This window comes from Aspergillus aculeatus (assembly GCF_001890905.1).
Source record: "Aspergillus aculeatus ATCC 16872 unplaced genomic scaffold ASPACscaffold_20, whole genome shotgun sequence".
In the NCBI taxonomy this organism is placed as follows: Eukaryota; Fungi; Ascomycota; class Eurotiomycetes; order Eurotiales; family Aspergillaceae; genus Aspergillus; species Aspergillus aculeatus.
In genome coordinates, this window is record NW_017962995.1 from 287,243 (window position 1) to 308,777 (window position 21,535).

The 21,535-nt window shown below is 52.6% G+C and overlaps 6 protein-coding genes across 6 annotated transcripts; 4 read left to right on the forward strand and 2 right to left on the reverse strand.

Annotated features, from left to right (window-relative positions):
• Positions 1-1,442: 1,442 nt before the first annotated feature.
• On the reverse strand, positions 1,443-2,745 carry ASPACDRAFT_47792 (WD40 repeat domain-containing protein; the record flags this gene model as incomplete). Its single annotated transcript, XM_020202012.1, has 4 exons — positions 1,443-1,465; positions 1,598-2,236; positions 2,300-2,638; positions 2,691-2,745. The coding sequence occupies 4 exons, from the start codon at positions 2,743-2,745 to the stop codon at positions 1,443-1,445; spliced, it is 1,056 nt and encodes a 351-aa protein (XP_020051780.1).
• Positions 2,746-2,858: 113 nt separating this feature from the next.
• Positions 2,859-5,098, reverse strand: aspC (septin CDC12). The gene is made up of 7 exons (XM_020196975.1): positions 4,720-5,098; positions 4,633-4,646; positions 4,537-4,579; positions 4,316-4,478; positions 3,944-4,254; positions 3,377-3,885; positions 2,859-3,324 (listed from the first exon to the last, which is right to left on the reverse strand). The coding sequence occupies exons 1-7, from the start codon at positions 4,759-4,761 to the stop codon at positions 3,255-3,257; spliced, it is 1,152 nt and encodes a 383-aa protein (XP_020051781.1). The 5' UTR covers positions 4,762-5,098; the 3' UTR covers positions 2,859-3,254.
• A 200-nt stretch (positions 5,099-5,298) lies between these two features.
• Positions 5,299-8,555, forward strand: ASPACDRAFT_126826 (snoRNA-binding rRNA-processing protein PWP2). The gene is made up of 5 exons (XM_020196976.1): positions 5,299-5,373; positions 5,460-5,572; positions 5,635-6,130; positions 6,180-6,427; positions 6,476-8,555. Exons 1-5 carry the CDS (start codon positions 5,356-5,358, stop codon positions 8,307-8,309), a joined length of 2,709 nt encoding a protein of 902 aa, XP_020051782.1. The 5' UTR covers positions 5,299-5,355; the 3' UTR covers positions 8,310-8,555.
• ASPACDRAFT_1876195 (cytochrome P450) lies at positions 8,519-10,988 on the forward strand. The gene is made up of 6 exons (XM_020198078.1): positions 8,519-8,885; positions 8,950-9,075; positions 9,140-9,224; positions 9,294-9,362; positions 9,470-10,106; positions 10,261-10,988. The coding sequence occupies exons 1-6, from the start codon at positions 8,649-8,651 to the stop codon at positions 10,733-10,735; spliced, it is 1,629 nt and encodes a 542-aa protein (XP_020051783.1). The 5' UTR covers positions 8,519-8,648; the 3' UTR covers positions 10,736-10,988.
• Positions 10,989-16,148: 5,160 nt separating this feature from the next.
• On the forward strand, positions 16,149-18,161 carry ASPACDRAFT_81924 (WD repeat RBAP46/RBAP48/MSI1 family protein). The gene is made up of 6 exons (XM_020205980.1): positions 16,149-16,292; positions 16,354-16,416; positions 16,480-16,585; positions 16,636-17,097; positions 17,157-17,642; positions 17,703-18,161. Exons 1-6 carry the CDS (start codon positions 16,274-16,276, stop codon positions 17,875-17,877), a joined length of 1,311 nt encoding a protein of 436 aa, XP_020051784.1. The 5' UTR covers positions 16,149-16,273; the 3' UTR covers positions 17,878-18,161.
• An 834-nt stretch (positions 18,162-18,995) lies between these two features.
• ASPACDRAFT_55134 (GTP cyclohydrolase I) lies at positions 18,996-20,164 on the forward strand (the record flags this gene model as incomplete). Its single annotated transcript, XM_020202965.1, has 4 exons — positions 18,996-19,255; positions 19,308-19,441; positions 19,497-19,801; positions 19,862-20,164. The coding sequence occupies 4 exons, from the start codon at positions 18,996-18,998 to the stop codon at positions 20,162-20,164; spliced, it is 1,002 nt and encodes a 333-aa protein (XP_020051785.1).
• Between the last annotated feature and the right edge of the window lie 1,371 nt (positions 20,165-21,535).

Sequence of the window (21,535 nt, forward strand, 5' to 3'; positions counted from 1 at the left end):
AGAGTCCAGGAAGTTAAGGCAAGTCAAATTACACCGCAACGCCCCTGCATGATCATCTCGAGACGATAGTCCCCTTTCCCCGGCCCCAGGGGCCCGGTAGCCCCCTTTCCTTCCCCAGATGAGTTTTTTTTTGGGGGGGGGGGGTATTGGATCGATCATATACGGATATGACATGACGATGATATCTACCGCTTCGACCGGATCGGATCCGAAGGGTAATTGGGTGAGTATTGTGATATCACAATATCCTTACACAGTACATCTACACAGCTACTGTGTATACGGTAACCGTGCACTTGATTAAATACATCGATTCCAGATTCGGTATCGACGGTGGGGGCCGATTATTGAGGCGAATTTCTGTTATACTTTTGTAGATAGGTAGTGGATTATAAGATAGTCTGATATGAACTATACTGTACTGTATGTGGTATTCTTCGTGCTGTGGTGTGAGTTATAGGAGGAAGCTATATTCAGTCCGTGCTAACCAAAGCAACCCAGACCCAATACTGCAGTGGGTCCGTCTGAGCCCGCGGGATCGGTAGGTTCACGGTTCCATCCTGTGAGCAGTGGATGCGCTGCTTCTGATGTTTTCTGTATAATAGTAGCAGTTAAGGACCGTCCTTCTAGTGGGCGAGCGGATCGGCAGAGGCGGGATAACGGCCTTAATTAGGGGAGTGTCTGATTAACGGCGGTGGAGGCGGCGGATTGTAGAGGTGGGTTGGGTCGGATACCTTCGTGGAGTTTGTGCTGCTCTTAGGCTTGAGGAAGCGTGAGGGAGCTTGCGTTTTCTTGGTTTTGGAATTGTGGGCAGTTGTGCCTAAGACTCTAGGTGATGAGAGGTGACTACCAGTATGACCAAGTACCCGAGTAGGCAATAGCCCCCCACGCCCCCGTGAGGGATCCCCCCCTCGGCCTCGAGCGGATAAGTAAGGCCACCCGGCGGCGAGGTTCGGGTTGCGGTGATTTGAGAAGATGATGTACTAGGCAAGTATGTTGCGTGACTGAGGTGTAATTCTTTCGAGTACACAGTATGGCCCCAGAGTTTCAGCTGAAGCAGCACAACAATTCTTGCACGGTGGGGGGGTGCGTTTGTCCTCTCGTCACGTCACTGTCGGCTGTCCGCGGCATTGAATCAGGCTAGGCGAGGGTATATGAGGCTGACAACTTTAGTGTCGGTCTCAATCTCGATAAGGAAAACAGAAAACGCACACGTGGGCGTCTGGTGGCGTGGAGCCAAATCCCAAGGCACGGTAGCCAGTCGGTTCTCGTGGTTAGAGGGAAATACGAGCAAGGGTAAGCAGCCAAGTTGTCAAAGCGCAGAAGCAGTTGGAGAGGGTGAAGTGGATTAGTAGATTGATTGGTCCCGATGGCTGGGTTTCATGGCCATGACCTCTCAGCTCAAATCTCACCCACCACCATTCTCATTTTTTTCCCGGGGGTTAGCGATAGACTTTGACGGTGCCTGTGATAACGATTGGTGAGTAAGAGATATTCCACAGGATTGGCGGGTGGTTCCCGAAAAGGCACGAGATAGATAGATGGAATAGAATAGCCGACAGAAGGATAATTGAACAACAAGAGAAAGGAAACATACCATCCGAGCACCCACCGGCCCAACAGCCACCCTTCTCATTCCACGCCACGGCACTCACAGCCTTCACCCCCGGACCAGCAGGAACCGCAGCGATAATTTCTCCGCTAAGCACATCCCAAGCGAAAACGGCTGCCTGACCACCCGCGGCGCTATTACCGCTCACCTTCTCAGCTTCACCACCGCTCAGAACAACCGCATCCGCCTTGGCAAAGACGGATCGAATCCGCAGCTCGCTGTTCCGGTAAACGAGGGAACCTGGCTGCCCCAACGTGAAACTACTCTTCTCCCTCTCCCCTCCAGCGTTCTCTTTCTCGCCCCCGCCCCCGAATGCCTGCAGGAGTCTCCCGTCACTGCGATCGAGCATGCGGATCCGCCCGTCCAGCGTCGACGCCAGCACGGCGTGCCCGTCCGTCGAGCAGCGCACGCTCGTGACCGGATGCGCCAGGACATCGACCGTGGTCCGGCCCATGCGGATATCGTAGACGCGCAGCCGGCCGTCGTAGCTGCCGCTTGCAATGGAATAGGTGGGCATGTGCACGTGCAGCGAGGAAACGGTATCCCGCGCTTCGGTCAGCGTCTGGATCGGCTTGTGCGAGTTGGACTTGCAATCCCAGAGGTTGATGGTCGTATCCGCGCTACCTATAGGGGGCCGTCTTAGTTGATTGCGACCAGCTCCCCGCAAAAAAAGAAAAATAAACATACCAGACACCACGACCGAATCGCCGTCGCCAGCGAACTGAACCGCTTCCACTCGCGCATTGTGTCCACTCCAGCGTCGAGTGGTCCCTCCTTGCTCGACATCCCACAGGAACACTTGTCTGTCTCCGCCCACGCTTGCGAACCGCGCATTATCGGCCGCGACGGCAACGTCGAGCACCGAGTATCCGTGTGCTTCGTATCGCTGGATCGGAGAGGTCGTTTCGATCACTGTGCCATTGTTGCTCGTAGGGACGGCCCGCGAGAGGTGCACAGCACGATCGCTCGACCCGGTGAGCACGTAAGTTCCGGGATAGCTAGAAAATGTCACCGCGTTGACGGGTCCTGTATACGTCAGAGGCGGTTCGAAGCTGTCGCGATGCAGGACAAGCCTCACCATTGTGCGTCTTGAGCGTGTGAACTAACTGCGTAGGAAACCGTTTGCTCGACATTTGAGAGACGAGATAAATTAATTACCAAACTACCCGTCAACCTAGTCCTGCTTCTCAAAAGATTTCGCTATGTGCGGGGATGCAGGGAAAAGAAATCGGGCGCCATAAAGATTGGGGAAAGATGGAGCTGCGGCTCACCGCCGGCGGACCACGGCCTTACTCCGCATTTCCGGCCGCTGCAACATTCTATTCAGTCCACCAGAAACTCCCACGCACTAATTAAATCTGTATTGACATGCTACGAAGTACAAGTGGGTTATTATCGAAGACGTAGTCAAACCATCGCTAGTTACCAGAAGGAAAAATCAGAAGAACGAACAAACCGGCCCGTGTTGGGCGTCACGGCTCGAGACGTATAGTCCCCCCTGAGCACAAAAAATCCGAAAATCAACATGAAAAGAAGAGAGTTGAAGGGGTAGTCAAATGTAAAGATATTAGTCGCATAGAAAGCACAGTTCGTCTGCTTTTCCTTCCGCCCGATACACAGTCGAAGCCAGTCCCGAAGTATCTCAACGACGTCCGTGGCTCCGAGTGGAAGAGCCCTGCAGTGACTCGATCTCCTGCTCGAGAGATTTGATACTGCGATCGGTCAGCATAACGAGACTCCGAATGTGAGGTGTGGAAGACATACGCAGCGTGTGTAGCCTCCAAGTCCTTGTTGAGACGGTCTCTCTCCGAAATAAGCTTCTGCTCCCACTGGCGGAATCGCTGTTCCTCAACCTTGACCTGCTCGGTGAAACGCTTGCGCAGGTTCTCTTCCTCTTCCTTGAACTTGGGGTTGTCGAGCTTTCTGGGGCGGGCCTCGCCGAACTTGCGAGTCTCCATCTGTTGCGCACGGTACGCTTCGTAGTGTTGTTCTTCGGTGGTGTGAATAAGGTCCAGCATGTGAGTGCGGATTAGGATCGAGCGCAGCTTCTTGAAGTCGCAGTGATCCTCGTTCTCAACCTCGGCAACACCCCAAGCGTATTGGCGACCCTTCACAACCCGATTGTCGCTGGTCTTGACGTCCTTCTCCGATCCGATGACTGCGAAGGGCATGGCGGCCATAAGGCTGCGCGCATGGGTAGCGGCGTGCTCGTCGTCTTCCTCGATCGGGGGAGTGTAAATCTTGATGCCCTGGGCCTCGATAACGGCACGGATCTATAAAAGTCACGAACGTCAACGCATGTACTTGCTGGTAGTCTTGCGGCTTGCTCACTCTTTGCTTATAACGGGCCAAGTCGGTAGGGCTGAGGGTATCGGCCTTGGCGATGACGGGAATGAGGTTGACACGGGAGCTGAGGCGCTTCATAACCTCAATGTCCAAAGGCTTCAGGGTGTGTCCAGTAGGGCGGATAAAGTACAAGCAAGCGTGCACACGCATATCGATCTTGTCGGAGCGGCGGGGCTGCTGCTCCTGCAGCATGTAGGATTCATGCTGGTCGTCGAGGAATTCAATGATTGGTTGCCAGGAGTCGCGGTTGTTGACATAGTCTCCAAAACCGGGGGTATCAATAACAGTCAGGCGAACTACAGCGGGAACCGGAGCATTAGCCATTGTTTGTGAGAGCCAGAAACATTCGCTAATAACCTTTGAAGAACTTCTCCTCAAGCTCCGCCTTGGTGATCTCAATCTCGACAGTTCGGTCGACCTGCTTCTGATGACGGCGCTTGTGATCGGCGTAGTTCTTGATAGTTGTGGAGAACAAAGTGTTGATGAAGGTGGTCTTTCCCAAGCCAGATTCTCCAGCAACCTATATTCATCTGATGAGCTTGGCCCCGCTATGAAATATGGGTTCATGGTTAACCAACCATAATCGTGAAAGCAGCACCACGCTTAGCAACGATCTTGTGTCTGGAGATCTTCGTTAGTATCGGCCATGGCTGGCATTGTTTCGCACGGCATACCGCTGGTTAGGAAGCTATTCATATCGGATTGTCAGTTTCATGTTCTTGTCAGATAAAGAGACAATTTTTGCTTATCGTAATACATACGTTGGCAATGCCAATGGGGGAGGCGGTTTCGGTAGAAGACATGATGGTAAGGGGTTGAGCTGGAACTTAATGAAGCGGTACCAGACGAAGTAAATAGAGGATGGCGGGAGAAGGACAGCGCTGGCCTAGGACGAACGGGGCTATGGGGCCAACGGGGTAGAAGAGAGAGAAGAATTAAACGAGAGGACAGACGACGAGAAGCGGAGTAGAAATAGGATGAGACAACGACCGTCGGGGGGGAAGAGTTAGAGGAAGAAAGAGAGAGCGAGGGAGACTTTGGGGATGGAATGGGATGATAGATCGGGAAGTCGTGCCTTCTTCGACTGGTTGCTGCCCCTGAATCCGCCCCCCAAGCAAACAGGATGCAAACAAGCGAGCGTGACTGCAATGCTTGAGGGGGAAGAAGGGGAACTGTGTAAGCCTCAGGCTGTCAATTACCTCCATTAGGACTAGCCAGCCAGACTAAGGCCCCGGATGGCGCTAGCACTATTGAAGACTAATGCGATCGGGGTCGGAGAAACCGTAGATCCGTTTCTTATCGTCCGTTTTGGGCAGGCCGATTTTTTTGAAGATCGACCGATGAATTAGAGACTAGAGGAAGGCTTGCTGCGGTGCGAACGGATCCGGTTGGCGACAATGAAGACGGATTTCAAGGTGCGTTTATTGCTCTTGCGATTGTTATTTCTGCGAAGACAAAAAGCAACGAAGCGGGGAGCATTGGAACTGACAGCTATATCTAGTTTTCCAACCTACTGGGGACGGTTTATCGCAAAGGTAATCTGCTCTTCACTCCCGATGGCAATTCTCTGCTCTCGCCGGTGGGAAACCAGGTCTCGGTTTTCGATTTAGTACAGTATGTGCTTCCGCGCCTTGGGAATATCGGCATTTTATACTAATACCATCTTCCTTCTGAAGCAACACTTCTTATACCCTTCCCTTCGCGCATCGCACCAACATCGACCATCTGGCGCTCTCCCCCAATGGAAAACTACTCTTGACTATTGACGAGAATGGTCGCGCCATTCTGACCAACTTCTTGCGCCGTATTGTGATCCACCACTTCTCTTTCAAAGGCCGTGTCTCCGCCCTTAAGTTCGCCCCATCCGGTCGATTCTTCGCTGTGGGTGTAGGAAGACGGCTGCAGTTCTGGAACACCCCGACTACGCCCGGTACCGACAACAATGGAGAGATTGAGTTTGCGCCTTTTGTTCTACACCGCGACCTCGCCGGGCATTTCGATGTGGTTCAACATCTTGAGTGGTCGAGCGACTCCCGCTTCCTGATCACAGCCTCCAAGGATTTGACCGCGCGGATATGGAGCTTGGATCCGGAAGAGGGCTTTGAGCCCACAACGCTGGCTGGCCATCGTCAGGGAGTGAAAGCCGCTTATTTCTCCGCCGACCAAGAATCGGTAAGTCTGGGAATTATCTCGCTCTCGAATGTGCACTAAGCATGGGTAGATTTACACCATCAGTTCCGACGGTGCTGTCTTCCGATGGGAATATGTTACCAAGAAGGATCCGGAGACTATGGAGGATATTGCGGATGCCAGATGGAGGATTGTCAAGAAGGATTTCTTCATGCAGAATGACGCTAAGGTCAACTGCGCTGCTTTCCACGCGCCCACGAATCTTCTGGTTGTTGGGTTCTCCAACGGGTTGTTCGGGCTTTATGACATGCCGGAATTCAATCAAATTCACCAGTTGAGGTATGCATATGCAACTAGACTTATTGGACAAGACTAACGTCAGTGCAGTGTTTCTCAAAGCAACATCGACTGCGTGACGATTAACAAATCAGGCGAGTGGTTGGCATTTGGCTCCTCCAAGCATGGACAACTGTTGGTGTGGGAATGGCAATCCGAATCGTACATTCTGAAGCAACAAGGTCACCTTGACTCTATGAACACTCTGACATATTCTCCCGACGGTCAAAGAGTTGTGACTGCAGCCGACGACGGAAAGATCAAGGTTTGGGATGTTAAATCTGGTTTCTGCATTGTGACCTTCACGGAACACACAAGCGCAGTCACGGCCTGCGAGTTCTCCAAGAAAGGAAATGTTCTGTTTACAGCGTCATTGGACGGCTCCGTCAGAGCCTGGGATCTTGTCCGCTACCGAAACTTCCGGACATTTACTGCTCCGACTCGGTTGTCTTTCTCCTCACTCGCAGTCGACCCAAGTGGTGAGGTGGTTTGCGCTGGCTCTCCGGACTCATTCGATATTCATGTCTGGTCCGTGCAAACAGGACAACTGCTCGATCAACTTGCCGGCCACGAGGGTCCTGTTTCGGCCCTCTCGTTTGCAGCTGACGGTAACCACTTGGTGAGCGGTAGTTGGGATCACACTGTCCGCATCTGGAGCATTTTTGGACGGACGCAGACGAGTGAACCCTTGCAACTACAGGCAGATGTATTGGATGTAGCTTTCAGACCCGATGGAAAGCAGGTTGCTGCGTCGAGTTTGGACGGCCAGTTGACGTTTTGGTCTGTTAATGATGCCGTGCAGATTGGCGGTGTTGACGGCCGTCGTGATGTCTCAGGAGGACGCAAGACCAGTGACCGACAGACCGCCGCAAACGCCGCAGGAACCAAGTCCTTCCGCTGCATCAAGTACAGCGCGGACGGCAGTTGTATTCTGGCCGCCGGAAACAGCAAGTACATCTGCTTGTATGATGTCGCAACAGGATCGATGGTGAAGAAGTATACTGTGTCGGTCAACACCTCGCTCGAGGGTACTCAGGAAATCCTCAATAGCCGCAATATGACGGAGGCTGGCCCTCGCGAGCTCATCGATGAGGCAGGTGAGGCTTCAGATGTTGAAGACCGCATTGATCGCAGCCTCCCTGGCGCGAAGCGTGGTGACCCCGGATCTCGGAAAGTCAGACCTGAGGTCCGAGTCACAGGAGTCGACTTTTCACCGGCTGGCCGTTCATTCTGTGCAGCCTCCACGGAAGGTCTCCTTATCTATAGTTTGGATACCGATGTGGTGTTTGATCCTTATGATCTCGATATATCGATCACCCCGTCTACCATTTTGGAGACCCTCGAGGCCGCCAAGAAGGCCGCGGCAACCGGCCAAACGGACGATGACAACACATTCCTTAAGGCGTTCATCATGGCATTCCGTCTGAACGAAAAGAAGCTCATCCGGGCAGTTCATGAATCCATCCCTCCAAGCGATATTCCCCATGTTGTGCGTGCTGTGCCAACAGTTTACCTCCCTCGCCTCCTTCGCTTCGTCGCCAATGCTGCCGAAGAAACTCCGCACTTGGAGTTTAACTTGTTGTGGATTGAGTCTCTTTTCAGCGCCCATGGTCGCTACTTCAAGGAGAATGCGGGCACATTCGCACCAGAGCTTCGTGCTGTGCAACGTGTCATCGATGAGATACACAACAGCCTGAAGAGACTGACAGACAAGAACACCTATGATCTCAACTTCCTCCTGGCAAAACCTGTGCTTGCAGGCAAGAAGCAACCCAGTCTTATTCTCGCTGCTCTCAATGGTGATGCTGAGGCTACCAATGGCGAGGACGAGACCATGGAAGAGGCAGCGGAGGAGGCTGATGGGGAATGGATGGGCCTCGAATGATTGTATGTCACTGTTTTTGTACCCTGATACTCCTGTCGTTCTTGTTCCCCTCCGGTCATCTGTTTGGCTTCGCATGTGCTCCTGGCGTTGAATCTGTGGTATACTTGGAAAGAGAAAGGGGACAGCAAAAAGTTTAGGAGTCTTGATGCTGTGTTTATAGGATATGTAGTACATATACACCGAATAATAAACTTTCAGAATTATTTTGGGGCGTTTGCAGTGAATCTATTCGGTGTGCTTTAAGTGAGCATCCAGTTCCTCTTTGCAGTTTCTTTCCCTCTCTCCACCTTCTTACCTCCTAGTACTCTTCCATCCACCACAGGCTGTTTATCGTCCACCATGTCTTTTCTAAATGATCTTTGCGTCTATCTCAACTCGGCTGCGTGGAAGACCTCCCTTGTTTTAGCAATCACTCTCGTCGTCTGCTTCTTCTTCCATCGCTATGCCATCGCCCCTTTGACTGATGAGCTCGCCAGACTGCCCACAGTCCGATACCGATGGTTTCTCCCCGACGCCCTCAATCGAATCGCGTTCTACTTTTACGGACGCAATCAAATCGCTCAAGGTTACAGAGAGGTACTCCATGTTGCCGCCACCAGTTACCCAACGATCCATACTGATGCATTTTGATATCTCCCAGTACAAGGAACGTGCATTCCGGCTCCTTACCACGGACGGTGACTTGGTTGTTTTGCCGCTCAAGTATCTATGGGAGATCGAGCAGTTGCCCATGACCACGCTGAGCGCTACTAGAGCACGACATAAGGTGAACTGATTACATGCGAGGGACTGAGAAGATTCGGCTGCTGATCATGTCCCTCTGTCTTCAGACTCTCCTGAGCGAGTACACTGGCCTAGTCAGTGGGAGTACAAATGTATCTCGTGCAGCGGCAGAGATGAGCCAGCAGAGTCATCGTACGTCTGCTCTATTCTCTACATCGATCCCCGGAGGTTGACTGACATTCTTACTCACTTGCATAACAGAGCACATTGCTATGCAGTTCAACGATGAAGTTCACAAGGCGCTGTACGTCGAAGTCCCAAGATGTCAGTGTACGTACCTCCTCGCCTCCACTCCACCTTCACCCTACTCACCTCCATCACAAACACCTCCACCTCCCTCACCTCCACCTCAGCCTAAGACTAACACACCAACTCAGACAAATGGATGCCCGTCAACCTGTACAAACTAGTCCTCAGGCTCATCAGCCGCGCCACCGCCCGCTTCACCGTGGGCGAAGAGCTCTACCTGAACGAGCTCTGGCTCGAAACAGTCCCCAGCTACACAAGCGACATCCTCACAACCATCATACTCCTGCGTCCCGTACCCCAGTTCCTACGAGCGCTCGTCGCCCGACTTCTTCCCAGCCTCCGCCGGGCCCGCGCAAGAGCGCGCTGGGCCCAGACCGAGCTGCTCATCCCCACGATCCAATCGCGCCAACACAAGGAAGTCCACGACAGTGCCTACCAAAAGCCGCAGGACCTCATACAGCGGATAATGGACATGGCCACGACGAACTTCGACCGAGACCCAGCCAACATCGCCAAAGCGCTGATGTCGACCATCACGATCTCGATCGTCCACCCGCTCACCAACCTCGTCACGCACGCTGTCTACGACGCTCTCACCCAGGGCCAGGGCCAGCAGATAATCGACGCGCTCCGGACAGAAACCGAGAGAATCCTATCCCTCCTCGAACACGATGACGAATTCGGTCTAATCCCCCGCCCACACCAATGCCTCATGGACAGTTTTCTCCGAGAAGTCCTGCGCTGGAACCCGCTGAGCGAACGTAAGTTAACCCCCCCCCCCAAACCCACATCCCACACCTGCACCCCCAGAACCCCCGAACCAACCCAGCTAATCCCCCTGAGGAACAGTAAACCCACGCTACACCCTCCTAAAACCCCACACCTTCACCTTCACCTCCCCCTCCACCACCACCAACAGCACCGAACCCCTAACCCTCCCCGCATTCACCCAAATCACCTTCCCAGCGGGCCCTTTCTCCCGCGACGCAGCCATAATCCCGCACGCCGAGCGCTTCCACCCCTTCCGGTGGACCCGCGACCCCCTCGAGGTCCTCCCGCTTCTCCGCCCGGACACGATCGACCCGCGGCTCCGCAGGGCCGTCGCCTTCGACACCGGTCTGGCAGACTCCAGCCCAGTCAATCTGCACTTCGGGTGGGGGAAGGACCGCGCCGCCGCGGCGGGTGCGTGTCCCGGCCGACATCTTGCGGCGCGCTTGGCGGCTATGGCGCTGAGCGGTCTGCTTTTGCGGTATGATCTGCGGCTGTTTCCGGGGGAGAGGAGGCGCAGACCTGTGAATTTGGGGGCGGGGGAGTTGGTCTTTCCCAACCCTGGGGTGAGGGTTTTGGTGAGGGAGAGAGGGGAGGGGGGATCGATTGGGGTTTTTGGGGTTTGAGGTGGTGTTTGGGGGGTGGATGGAGATAAATATGGAGTTTGTAGAAGGTTTGCGAGGATGGGAGGGGGGTTGGAGTGTGAGACGCTGGATGCATTTTGTCGTTGTAGTGGTTTTGTAAGATATGTGTATTGAGGAGAAGGAGATGCATCATCGAGTAAGGAGGGGTGGGGTGGGGTGGCTGTTGTGAGGGTTGGGGTTCCGCTGGGTATGGGCAAGGGCAAGTCAATGTCTCCGTTGTTTCCGCTTTGAAGCATGTTGTACTCTAATCGGGATGACAATCTTTGTAAGGCAGCGGCGCAACAAAAACGCACATTACTATTTCAGAAACGTTGACAGACACCTTACAGGTAATACTACAAAGTCAACACACCACGTTCGGGGAATGCGAAGTTATGTATCATTGGGAAACCCAACTTCTGAGCGCGAAACATAGTATCTCGAGTAAGAATACATGTCCCAAATATACAAGAGTGAGATATCCCTCGTATCTTTCACACAACACTTCGTTGCCTTCCCCTCAAAAATTTACAAGCCACCCACCGGCTCTAATTGCCCTCAACAACAGCCGCGGCTCCTCGCCCACGACCACGACCCCGGAATCCATTACCCCCTCGATCTCCACCACTACCTCCACGTGCACCTCCACGGCCACGGCCACGCTGGTTCAGCGTTTGCGGCGGCGGAACCTGGGTGTAATTCTTGGGCCGGAAGTTCGGGTTGATCTTCATGACACCGGCATCGGGGTCACTGTTGTCGACCGCATGATATCCGCCACGGGTGCGACCCGCTCCTCCGCGACCGGCACCGCCACGGCCTCCACCCCGGCCCCGACCCCCGCGAGATGCACCATCAGCGGTCTGGTTGCCGTTGGGCTGAGGGCGGAAAGGTAGGGTCGTCTGAGCGCCCACGCCATTGGATGCGCCCCGGCCGCCTCGGCCACGACTAGCGAACCCCGTCAGTGCGCCACGGTACGAGTTGCCCAGCGGCGCGGGGGCGGCAGCTTCTCTCAGCTGGCCCTGTCCGGCGGGTCCAGTAGGGGCACCGTAGGCACCAGCAGTCAACGGAGTCGATTGGGTTTGTTGTTGTGCGTCGCCTGCACGAGTCGTGGCGAGGAGCTGCCGGTAGGAGACATTGAGCACAGATGAGGCGAGCACGGTCTGGCCGCGGAAAGGGGAGCAGCGGTCTCCCAGCGTCGTGCCGCTCATGAACGAGACGTCGAAGACGACATCCAGCAAGACGGCCCGCGAGGTCCGGGTGAGTCCCACAACGGTTCCTCGAGTAGCGATAGGCACCTTGCCCGAATCTTGTGCATAGACTACCCGATCGCCAAGCTTGAAAGTTTGATTTTGGAGTCGCTGCTCGACGTCGGATGGCCGCAGAAGGGCGCTCCGAGGGACACCGCGGATCTTCTTGGCCTGCATCTGCGGTTGGCTCCGGACAAGCTGATCAGCATCCTGCTCGATCAACTTGACAACATCGGAATCCAGCTGTTCAGCCTCCAGGGGAACGCGCTCGAAATTCTTGGCTTCGATCGATTTGAGCCAGTCCCGGATCTCTTGCATCTTCAGCAAAGCGACCTCTTCGGGGTAGAAATCGGTGGGCGTGTACCGATCATTTTGAGGATTTCGTTGAATCCCTGCAATGAACTCGGGAAAGTTGGTCATATACTGTACCAGCAAGTCGACGGTTTTCTGGCTGAACTCCCATCCAGAATCGCCACGGCGCGAATAGCCAAGCACCTTCTGCTTGCGCGCTTCAAATTTGAGGTTCAGACCCAAATTGACCCGCTGACCCTCAATGTCCACGGAGAACGAAGATGTGATCTTGGCCAAGACGAGGGGGTTCAAGCGCAGGCTGCGAGCGATGGCATAAGATGGCATGTAAGGGCAGAGTCGCTCGGCATTCTTGGCACGCTCGCGTCCAAACTCGGGCTCCCGACCTTTTACCGCCGCGATCATGCCACTGACTTTGCCGTCTTCGTGTCCAGTGACATGCACCGGACGTCCATAGTTGAATTCTCCTAGGAAGAACGCCCGAGAACCCTCAGGGAATTCCTTCTCAATAGGCAGAGCGTCTCTCTCGATGAACCTTTCATCGGGGTTGATCACGTCGTCCACAATCAACTGCAAGGCGTAGTCGGTTTCCTGTCCACTGATTTCGCCGAACTCTTTAACCGTAGCACCTTGATCAGTCTTGATCAAGCCCTTCAGTAGCTGTACGTGTACCATGGACTCAACCGGACCGATGATAGTACCAAGTCTCTTGCTATACGTTCCTTCGATTTTGTCGGCCTTCTTCTTCCATTGCTCGATCTGAGCCGGGGTATGAGGAATAGCGACCACGTGCTGCTCGCCATCTGGGAGAAGATAATCAAAAAGCTCATCCGACACACGAATGACAAGCGCTTCTTGCAAGAACGGATAACCAACGTGAACCCGCTTTCCGAGCTTCTGTTTGGCTAGCTCAGCGCTCGACCTGCTTCCAGGATCAAGCACAGTGATTACCATGCTCTCATTGCGGCTTTCCTGCTGGAACACACAAACTCCATGGAATCCCAACTGACCCACATGGGGCAGGGTCTTAAGACTAGGGAAACCAGCCAAAGCAGACGCTCCAAGGTGTGCTCCCTCCATCAGGCCGATGTAGGGCTCAAGTCCGTCCATGGTAGGCAAATCAAAAACGTTTTCGATACAGTGGCAGTTAGGAATATCAGGGAAAATGCCAGGAAGAGAAGAGGCGTAAGTGAACTGCACGTCTGGCGAGTAGGTAAACTTCAAACTGGCACCAAAGCCGTTTCTTGCTTTTTCCTCTGGGGTTAGTAGATGTTCCTTCGTGGCCAAAGCAGCCAACAGGCGCTTTTCGTCGATGAATGGAATCTTCACAACTGCCTCCCACTCCATCTTCTTTCCGTTCATGTCCAATTCAAAGTCGCGGGGATAGAAGTCAATAATTGGCGAGTCAGGTGAAGTCATCAGCTCATGATACGCAGTAGGCACGGTCTTCTTGCTTCGATCAGGCAAGACTCCCATCAACTGCTCGTAAGGCCTGAATGGCTTGCCAAGTCGGAAGTTCGTGTCGGCCTTCAAACCCTTCTTCACATCTGCACCAAGTTAGTGGTCGGTGATCATGTGGGCACATGCCATACTTACCAGAAATCATCGGGGCGTAGTGATATCTGAAGAACCAAGGCCAAGACGCAATGCCTCTGTAGTAATAGTACAGAACCCATTGGAGACCTTGGACGTAGTTCTCAGTTAACTCCTTCATCTCCTCGTGACTATCCAGCCCCCAACCAAATTTACCAACATAGTACTGGTTCTTCCATTCTTGGAACTTCTCTTCGTACTTCTTCTCAGCTGCTTCTTGAGCTTCTTCGGCCGACAACTCCTGGACCTTCGCATTCTCGTATTTTCGAATAATCCTCTGTACAGCCAAAGTGGCCTCTTCATCGTCCTCCTCTTCACTATCATCATTCTCGTTGGCAGGTAGCTGAACTCGAATGAAGCGGTCGCCCTGCTCATCAGCGACGGTGGTCCAAGGCAGGCGAAGATCGCTCGCCAGCTGCTCCACAAACTTGCGGTCGCGAGCGGGCAGCGTAGAGTTGAAGTCAAGAGGCTTCGTCTCCGACGCTTTCCCAGGTCGGTTCAACACGTACTTCTTCACTTCTTTGAGGAGCTCCTTCTGGGCAGGAGTGATCGTGAGTCCCTTCGGCTTCTCATGTGCCTCGGTGGCGCCAGTCTTCTTCGCTTGTAGCCAACGTGCATCGGAGAACTCGGCTTCAAAAAAGCGATACTCAACACTGCTCAGAGCATCCAAGAGCATGCCTAGCCGCTCCATGTGGATGACGCCTTGTTCATTGATGTAGCCACCCATCTTAGGTAAAATCTCCTTGTAGGTCTTGAACATCAACGCTAAAGCACCCTCGTTAATATGCAAATTGGGTAAATTAGGCAAGAAATCGTTTCCAACGAAGAATGCCATCAAGATGAAGTCGTCGATCACCCTCTCCATATCAAAGGGGAAGTCTAGGATGCCCTCCTGCTCCAACTCCTGAAACTCCAGTTCCAAATATTCTCTGACCATACACAGATGCAAAAGATAGAAATTTTGGTGCTCAAGTTCCTTAGGCTTCTTCGAAACCTGGCGGCCAAAAGTGACCTCCTCACGGAGAAGGCAGAAATGAGGGTCGTGACTCAGCAGACCCAACATGATCAGATCGGCGTCAAGGCCGTAGAGACAGTGGCGAACATTGGGATCGTAATCAGGCTGTGCTTTCGCATGCCGGATGTATTCCATGATTTTGTGCTCACCCTCACCAGGAGTCTCGTGGCCGGAAAGCACAATGTCAACTCCCTGCCAGTCCTTGTCTTCCGAAATCTTCTTGCTGATAAAGTATTTCAATTGTTCGGTCAGTTTCGCCATGAACTCGGTTCCCGGAGTAATGCAATTGCTGTCGAAAGGATCTTCCTTGGGCATCTCGATGCCCTGGGCAATCGCCTTGTCCTTGGCTACCTCAGCGTCCAGGGCCGTGCGGAAACGTCGCGCACGCTGTTGGTTCATCTTGGCGCGGGGAGCCACGCCATCGACGGCCATAAAAAATAGCTTCTTCGGCTTAATCTTGCCGTACAAATGCTCGATATAGTTGAAAATAGCGATGAACATCTTATCTTCGGTCATGCGGAATGTCGGCGAGTCGCTGTCCTTGTGGGTACAGTTGTGAATGATACCGTTCATGTCCAGGTACAGATTGTCGAACTCGGGAATCCGGTTCTCTGCAATCAGCAGCGAGATGGCGGGATACCGCTCGCTCAGCCAACGGAAGAACTTGGGAACACCCATGGTGAATTATGTAAAGAGAATCTAGCGTAGAGGGTGTAGTTTCTAGAGACGAAAATTATCAAGGAGACAAAAGCTGCCGTTGAGTGGTAGATCGTCGCAGGAGTGGTGGAAGTGGCGGTGGTCGTCAATAATCAATGAAGCTCCAAGCTCGGAGGCGAATCATCCAGCGCACAGCGTAATGGGCGGTCGCAGAGAAACGGAAACGACTGGGTATCCTCAAAGAACTATATTGACAGAGAAATTTCGACACAGAAAGGAGAAAATGGAGAAGAGGCGAACGTAACGAGGCGGGAAGGCGGCGAAGGCGCCTAATTGGCAAGAGGGGAAGAATGATGTGTAGTGAATGAAGATCAGAGGCCGATGATGAATGACTCTAACTACAGCTCGGATGGTTTTGCCTCAGGCAGAGAGGCCTTGGCATCATGTGAGCCTGCCAAGCCCCTTCTTGTTTCATTTTAGGCTTAGCTCCCCCGGGCGGTCATTAACGCGCCCTCAACGGCAAAGTCGCGTTTCGCCCAGTGCGAACAGGAAGCTCGCTCTTTGCTCTGCCCTGCTCTGCCCTGCTGCTCTAACACTACACCTTCTCCAAGTCCCAACCTTCCAACCGGGTATCCATCTTCCATTTGTCTTACATTACTCGCAATATAGCTCCTGCGATCCGCATCTATACATTCATATAATCTTCGGTGGACAAAAGCCATGGAACCTTACGACGAAAGTAGGAAACCCTCTGCGAGATGTGTTGCGCGAGCAACTTTTCTAACTCTCACCCACAATAGCTTTTGTTGAGGAGCAGGAAGAACAAGAGGAGGAGCGCACTGAGGAGAAGATCATCAATGAAGGTATGAATCACCTCTAGCTTTGGCTGGAACGGCAAGCAATGGGAAGACTAAGTGTTACATCAGAGTACAAGACATGGAAGAAGAACGCCCCATTTCTCTACGACATGATTCTTAGCACGGCACTGGAATGGCCTACACTCACAACGCAATGGCTACCTGATAAGCAAGAGTATGCGCATACATCCGTGTTGAGCTTCTTCCCATTTTAACACAAGTTAGGGTTCCTGATAAGCCTTATTCTACTCACCGTTTACTCATCGGCACTCACACGTCGAGCGATGCGCAAAACTACTTGCAAATTGCCCATGTACAGCTTCCTAATCCTACTGCGCCCAACCCAGATGACTACGATGAGGATCGGGGCGAGATCGGCGGGTACGGCGGCAGCTCCAAGAAAGCGCCCATGGAGATCAAATTCAATATCGTGCAGAAGATTGACCACAAGGGTGAAGTCAACAAAGCTCGCTACCAACCGCAGAATCCCAACATCATTGCAACAATGTGTACGGACGGACGGGTGATGATCTGGGATCGCTCGAAGCACCCTAGTCTGCCCACCGGAACGGTTAACCCTCAGATGGAGCTGCTAGGCCATACGCGAGAAGGTTTCGGACTTAGCTGGAGCCCCCATACTGCCGGTCACCTTGTCACTGGTAGTGAGGACAAGACTGTTCGTCTTTGGTAAGACCGACACTCTCACTGACTCCCAATTAGTGTTCGGCTACTAATCACGGTGTCAGGGATCTGACGACATACACTAAGGGCAACAAGGCTCTAAAGCCGGTGCGGACCTATACGCACCACTCTTCGATTGTCAATGACGTGCAATATCACCCTCTGCACTCTTCCCTGATCGGAACGGTCTCCGACGATATCACCCTCCAAATCATCGATATTCGTGAAGCCGAGACGAACCGCGCGGCCGCTTCCGCAGAGGGTCAGCACCGTGATGCCATTAACGCTATTGCATTCAATCCTGCTGCCGAGACCGTCCTGGCGACTGGATCGGCTGATAAGTCTATCGGACTGTGGGATCTGCGTAACTTGAAAACCAAGTTGCACGCCCTGGAATGCCACAATGACTCTGTGACCTCCCTCTCTTGGCACCCCTTCGAAGAATCCGTCCTGGCCAGTGCAAGCTATGACCGTAAGATCATGTTCTGGGATCTCAGCCGGGCTGGAGAGGAGCAGACCCCTGAAGATGCACAGGATGGACCGCCAGAGCTGTAAGTTTAATGTTGCCCAGACACGGGATGAAATACTCCTGCTAACCAGATACGCTTCAGTCTCTTTATGCACGGTGGCCACACCAACCGCATTTCCGATTTCAGCTGGAACCTCAACGATCCTTGGGTTCTCTGCTCTGCTGCGGAGGACAATCTTCTGCAAGTGTGGAAGGTGGCCGATGCGATTGTGGGCAAGGATCTTGAGGACGTGCCAACTGAAGAACTGGAGCCATGAGTTTGGCTTCACTTACAAGAAAACCCGGAAGCCTACATTATTGATACCTACCTGAAGCGGTTGTCTTGCTTCTTGTATTGCTACACGCGTCTCACGGATACAGTCAAGCGGAGTTTCAAACCGGGGAGCGCCCTTGTAGTAGATGACCCTGTCGCTGGTGTGCCTCAACAATATTCTGATGCCTTATGTAACAATGACAGACTATTGCATGAAAAAAACATCTTGGGCATGTTCAAAATTAAAATCCGATGACAGAGTGTAGAGGGAAGCATCCCAGTTTGCATTAACAGTCCACTAGGGGAGACAATGCTGGCTTCTATAAACCACCGCTTAAACCCTATGCCATTAATGGCAATGCATGTAATCTCTCCGTGTTATCCTCACGATAAGTATCCCGACGGCATTCCGACCGTTAGCACCGATAAGCCAGGGCAGGTTGTGCGCAGCAGCGTTATGGGTGCTAATAATGCGCCGAAGATGCTGGTGCAGATCATGCGGGGTAGGGGGCGTGCAGCTGCCAAGCAATTGTCGGCGGGCCACCCTCTTGAGATCTAGGTACTTTTGATGAGGAGATATTGCTTCAAGTTGTATCGATATAGATTTTCTTGTCTTGTCCGGTAGAAAGTCCTCTTAACTGCGGATCTCACCTGTTTAATATCAGGAAAGTACTAGGTAGTCTTGTCGCAGTCCGGAGTTCGGGGCATCGGAGAATGGTGAATGGTGAAATCAGTCTGGAATGAGCTAATCAACACTAGCGGCGAGTCCCCTCGTGTCAGCCCGTGCATTGAGCTGATTGATTGGTCAGTAGTACGGGCGGTGAGGGCGGACACCTGAGATCGGAGAGGGGCCATTTCGCTCCGAAAAGGTAACGCCGTTCAGCGCGGCGAGCCTTAATTTTTTCCTTTTCTCATCCTTCATCGGAGGGAAAAAAAAGACAAGAAGTTCATTAATTGTCAGTTTGTCTTGCTGTGTGTTGAAATCGGTGAACTTTGCTTGCGCTCTTCATCACCATTGATCAGGGACGTGTTGCCCACAGCTAAGCTCCTCCACACATATACCTCCATTACCCCCTCATACATCCCACTCCCACCACTTCTCCCCTCCCTCTTGTTTGAGTCATGGCCTCCGGAACCTCCCCTCCCCACGGCCCCAAGCCCAAGTCCGCCATTCCCTCCCATATGCTGAATGGCGGTTCTCCCCTTCATCTGTCTCTGGGCTCCCGGGATGCTCGTGAGCGCGAAAGTCTCAACTCCTCCATTCGTTCGTCCTTCACTCCCCGCGTTCCTGTGGAATTCGCCGATTTGCCTGAAAACATCCACCCTGTCGGAGATTCCAGTCAGTACCAGGACGATACTCCCTCCGGTTCTGTCGTCGCCAGGTAGGCCATATATCTATCTGTTTGCAGCCGTTCACTTGCTGATAGCTCGCAGGCCTACCCTGAGGGATCCTGCTCGTGATGCCAGGGATGAGGCTGGTGCCTTGACCCCGCCTGCCAATGAAAGCCGACCAGCCAGCCCTTACACCCTTTTCCCTCCCATCGACTTTGATGGATTGAGCTGGCCTTGTGAGTATTGATGTATCCATCAGGGAGGAGTCTTTCTAATCCACTTCTCCTATAGGCCCCGGTACCCGGGCGCGCCTGGAGTCAACCCCCGAGGAGAACGAAGAGCGCATCAAGAAGCTGGCCGGTGCTGTGAGAACTATTCTGGAATGCGTCGGAGAGGACCCGGAGAGAGAAGGACTGCGGGAGACGCCCGAGAGATACGCCAAGGCTATGCTTTACTTTACAAAGGGATACGAGGAGAACGTTCGGGATCTCGTCAATGGTGCAGTTTTCCATGAGGATCACGATGAGCTGGTTATCGTCAAGGATATCGAGGTGTTCTCGCTGTGCGAGCACCACATGGTTCCCTTCATGGGCAAGGTATGATGATCGACCACCAAAGTGTACAAGGGTCGAAATGCTGACTAGGATCCCGAACAGATGCACATTGGCTACATCCCCGACCGTCGCGTGCTTGGTCTCTCTAAGCTGGCTCGTCTGGCAGAGATGTTCTCCCGTCGTCTACAAGTGCAAGAACGTCTGACCAAACAGGTTGCTTTGGCCATCTCCGAGGTCCTCAAGCCCCGCGGTGTTGGAGTCGTCATGGAATCCGCCCATCTATGCATGGTCATGCGTGGCGTGCAGAAGACTAGCAGCACCACGACCACTAGCTGCATGCTCGGCTGCATGCGTTCCAGCGCCAAGACTCGCGAGGAGTTCCTCAACCTCTTGAACCGAAGATAATGTCTCTTATGCCCTCTCAGCTTTCCTTTACGACGCACTTGTTACCCCTCTCGTTTTAACACTGGATGGTTTCATGATTTTAGGAGTTATGGCGGTTTATACCTTTCAACAGGTCATTCATTGGGTTTCCGTGTTGGCATTCTTTCTTTTGGTGATTGTGGCACGGAAGAGTCGCATGTTGCCTTTCACTTTTGCATAGATTCTTGGGATCGTCACGAAGACTGACCAGGAAGAAGCCACATTTCTCCTAACGCTCTTGTCATCGCTTCTGGGGATTTGTGCAAAACATTCGATAAACAAACAACAAGATTACACGCTGCTCCCTCAACATTCTGCAGCGCGGAGAACCTCGTGGGGGTGTAATTTGGATGATTCAACATATTTTACTAATATCTTCTCAACCTGATATCAGGACATTACGGTACGGCTGGGGTAGTCAATTTGGAGAACGGCGAACGAACGATCGAAAATCTTCATGTACATTGGAAGTCGAATGCATCTGAGCAAATGTATTTATTTTGAAATGGTTGATTTGGATAGTGCCTTCTGGCTACTTTATGAACAGGACATCTTCTGAACTTCTTCCAGGTATTAGGTGACATCACACTGGCCTCAAAAACACCCTTAGCTTGACTTCAAGGCTTTTGTCTTCTCTGTGGACATGCTCGGGTCTGCAGACGTAGTTCCTTTCTATTGTTCTTCTTCCTTGCAAATACTAGATTCTGTCCGATCCTGTGAGAAAATCTGATGGTCAAGTCCCCTGCTCAGCTTGTTCTTGGTGCTCGAACATCGGCGCAAGTACCTATAGAGTTCGACATTTACAACACATACCTCCGCAGTATCCGTGTGTCCTTGTTTAGGACAATCGGTAGAAGTAACACACAGTTTCTATATCTAATCAAGATCCGAGATCCGAACTATAGCGATACTGAATGATTGGGAAGATTGAAACTGAAGAAAACCATCATGAATGCTCCGTGTTATATGGAGCAACCTCATCAGTGAACGAACATGCCTGATTGGCGTGGCTTTGCCTACATTCGGACTCACTCTGGGTCTCGCAGTGAATGATCGATTGTAGTGAATTTTGCATCAGCAGGCTGGCCTGGGTGGGGTATATCAGTTGCCATGGTGTTCGTTTCTTCTCCATCTCTCACCATCCATGAACAACTCATCTTCCTCATCCTCCTTTCTATCCATTATTTCTGCGATTATCATCCAAGCAAGTGTGAAAAGCCTCAACGCACATCTGTCTTTATCCTCCGGCTGCTTGATAGAATCCTCCATCTGTTCTGACTCGATTTGAAGCGAGGTAAGTCTCTTGTTGAGTGAGAATCATATCCTTCTAATGTTGGCCTAATACTGACTTTG

Bases quoted from the DNA above. Each gene is read 5' to 3' on its own strand.
- ASPACDRAFT_81924 (XM_020205980.1), top strand. The intron at 17,098-17,156 runs GTAAGACCGACA...TCACGGTGTCAG, and splicing joins GACAAGACTGTTCGTCTTTG to GGATCTGACGACATACACTA. The intron at 17,643-17,702 runs GTAAGTTTAATG...GATACGCTTCAG, and splicing joins CAGGATGGACCGCCAGAGCT to TCTCTTTATGCACGGTGGCC.
- ASPACDRAFT_126826 (XM_020196976.1), top strand. The intron at 5,573-5,634 runs GTATGTGCTTCC...TTCCTTCTGAAG, and splicing joins TCGGTTTTCGATTTAGTACA to CAACACTTCTTATACCCTTC. The intron at 6,131-6,179 runs GTAAGTCTGGGA...AAGCATGGGTAG, and splicing joins TCTCCGCCGACCAAGAATCG to ATTTACACCATCAGTTCCGA.
- ASPACDRAFT_1876195 (XM_020198078.1), top strand. From the start codon at position 8,649: ATGTCTTTTCTAAATGATCTTTGCGTCTATCTCAACTCGGCTGCGTGG. The intron at 8,886-8,949 runs GTACTCCATGTT...GATATCTCCCAG, and splicing joins TCGCTCAAGGTTACAGAGAG to TACAAGGAACGTGCATTCCG. The intron at 9,225-9,293 runs GTACGTCTGCTC...CTTGCATAACAG, and splicing joins GATGAGCCAGCAGAGTCATC to AGCACATTGCTATGCAGTTC.
- aspC (XM_020196975.1), bottom strand. From the start codon at position 4,761: ATGTCTTCTACCGAAACCGCCTCCCCCATTGGCATTGCCAAC. The intron at 4,479-4,536 runs GTTGGTTAACCA...AGATGAATATAG, and splicing joins GTGCTGCTTTCACGATTATG to GTTGCTGGAGAATCTGGCTT. The intron at 4,255-4,315 runs GTTATTAGCGAA...TTCCCGCTGTAG, and splicing joins TGAGGAGAAGTTCTTCAAAG to TTCGCCTGACTGTTATTGAT.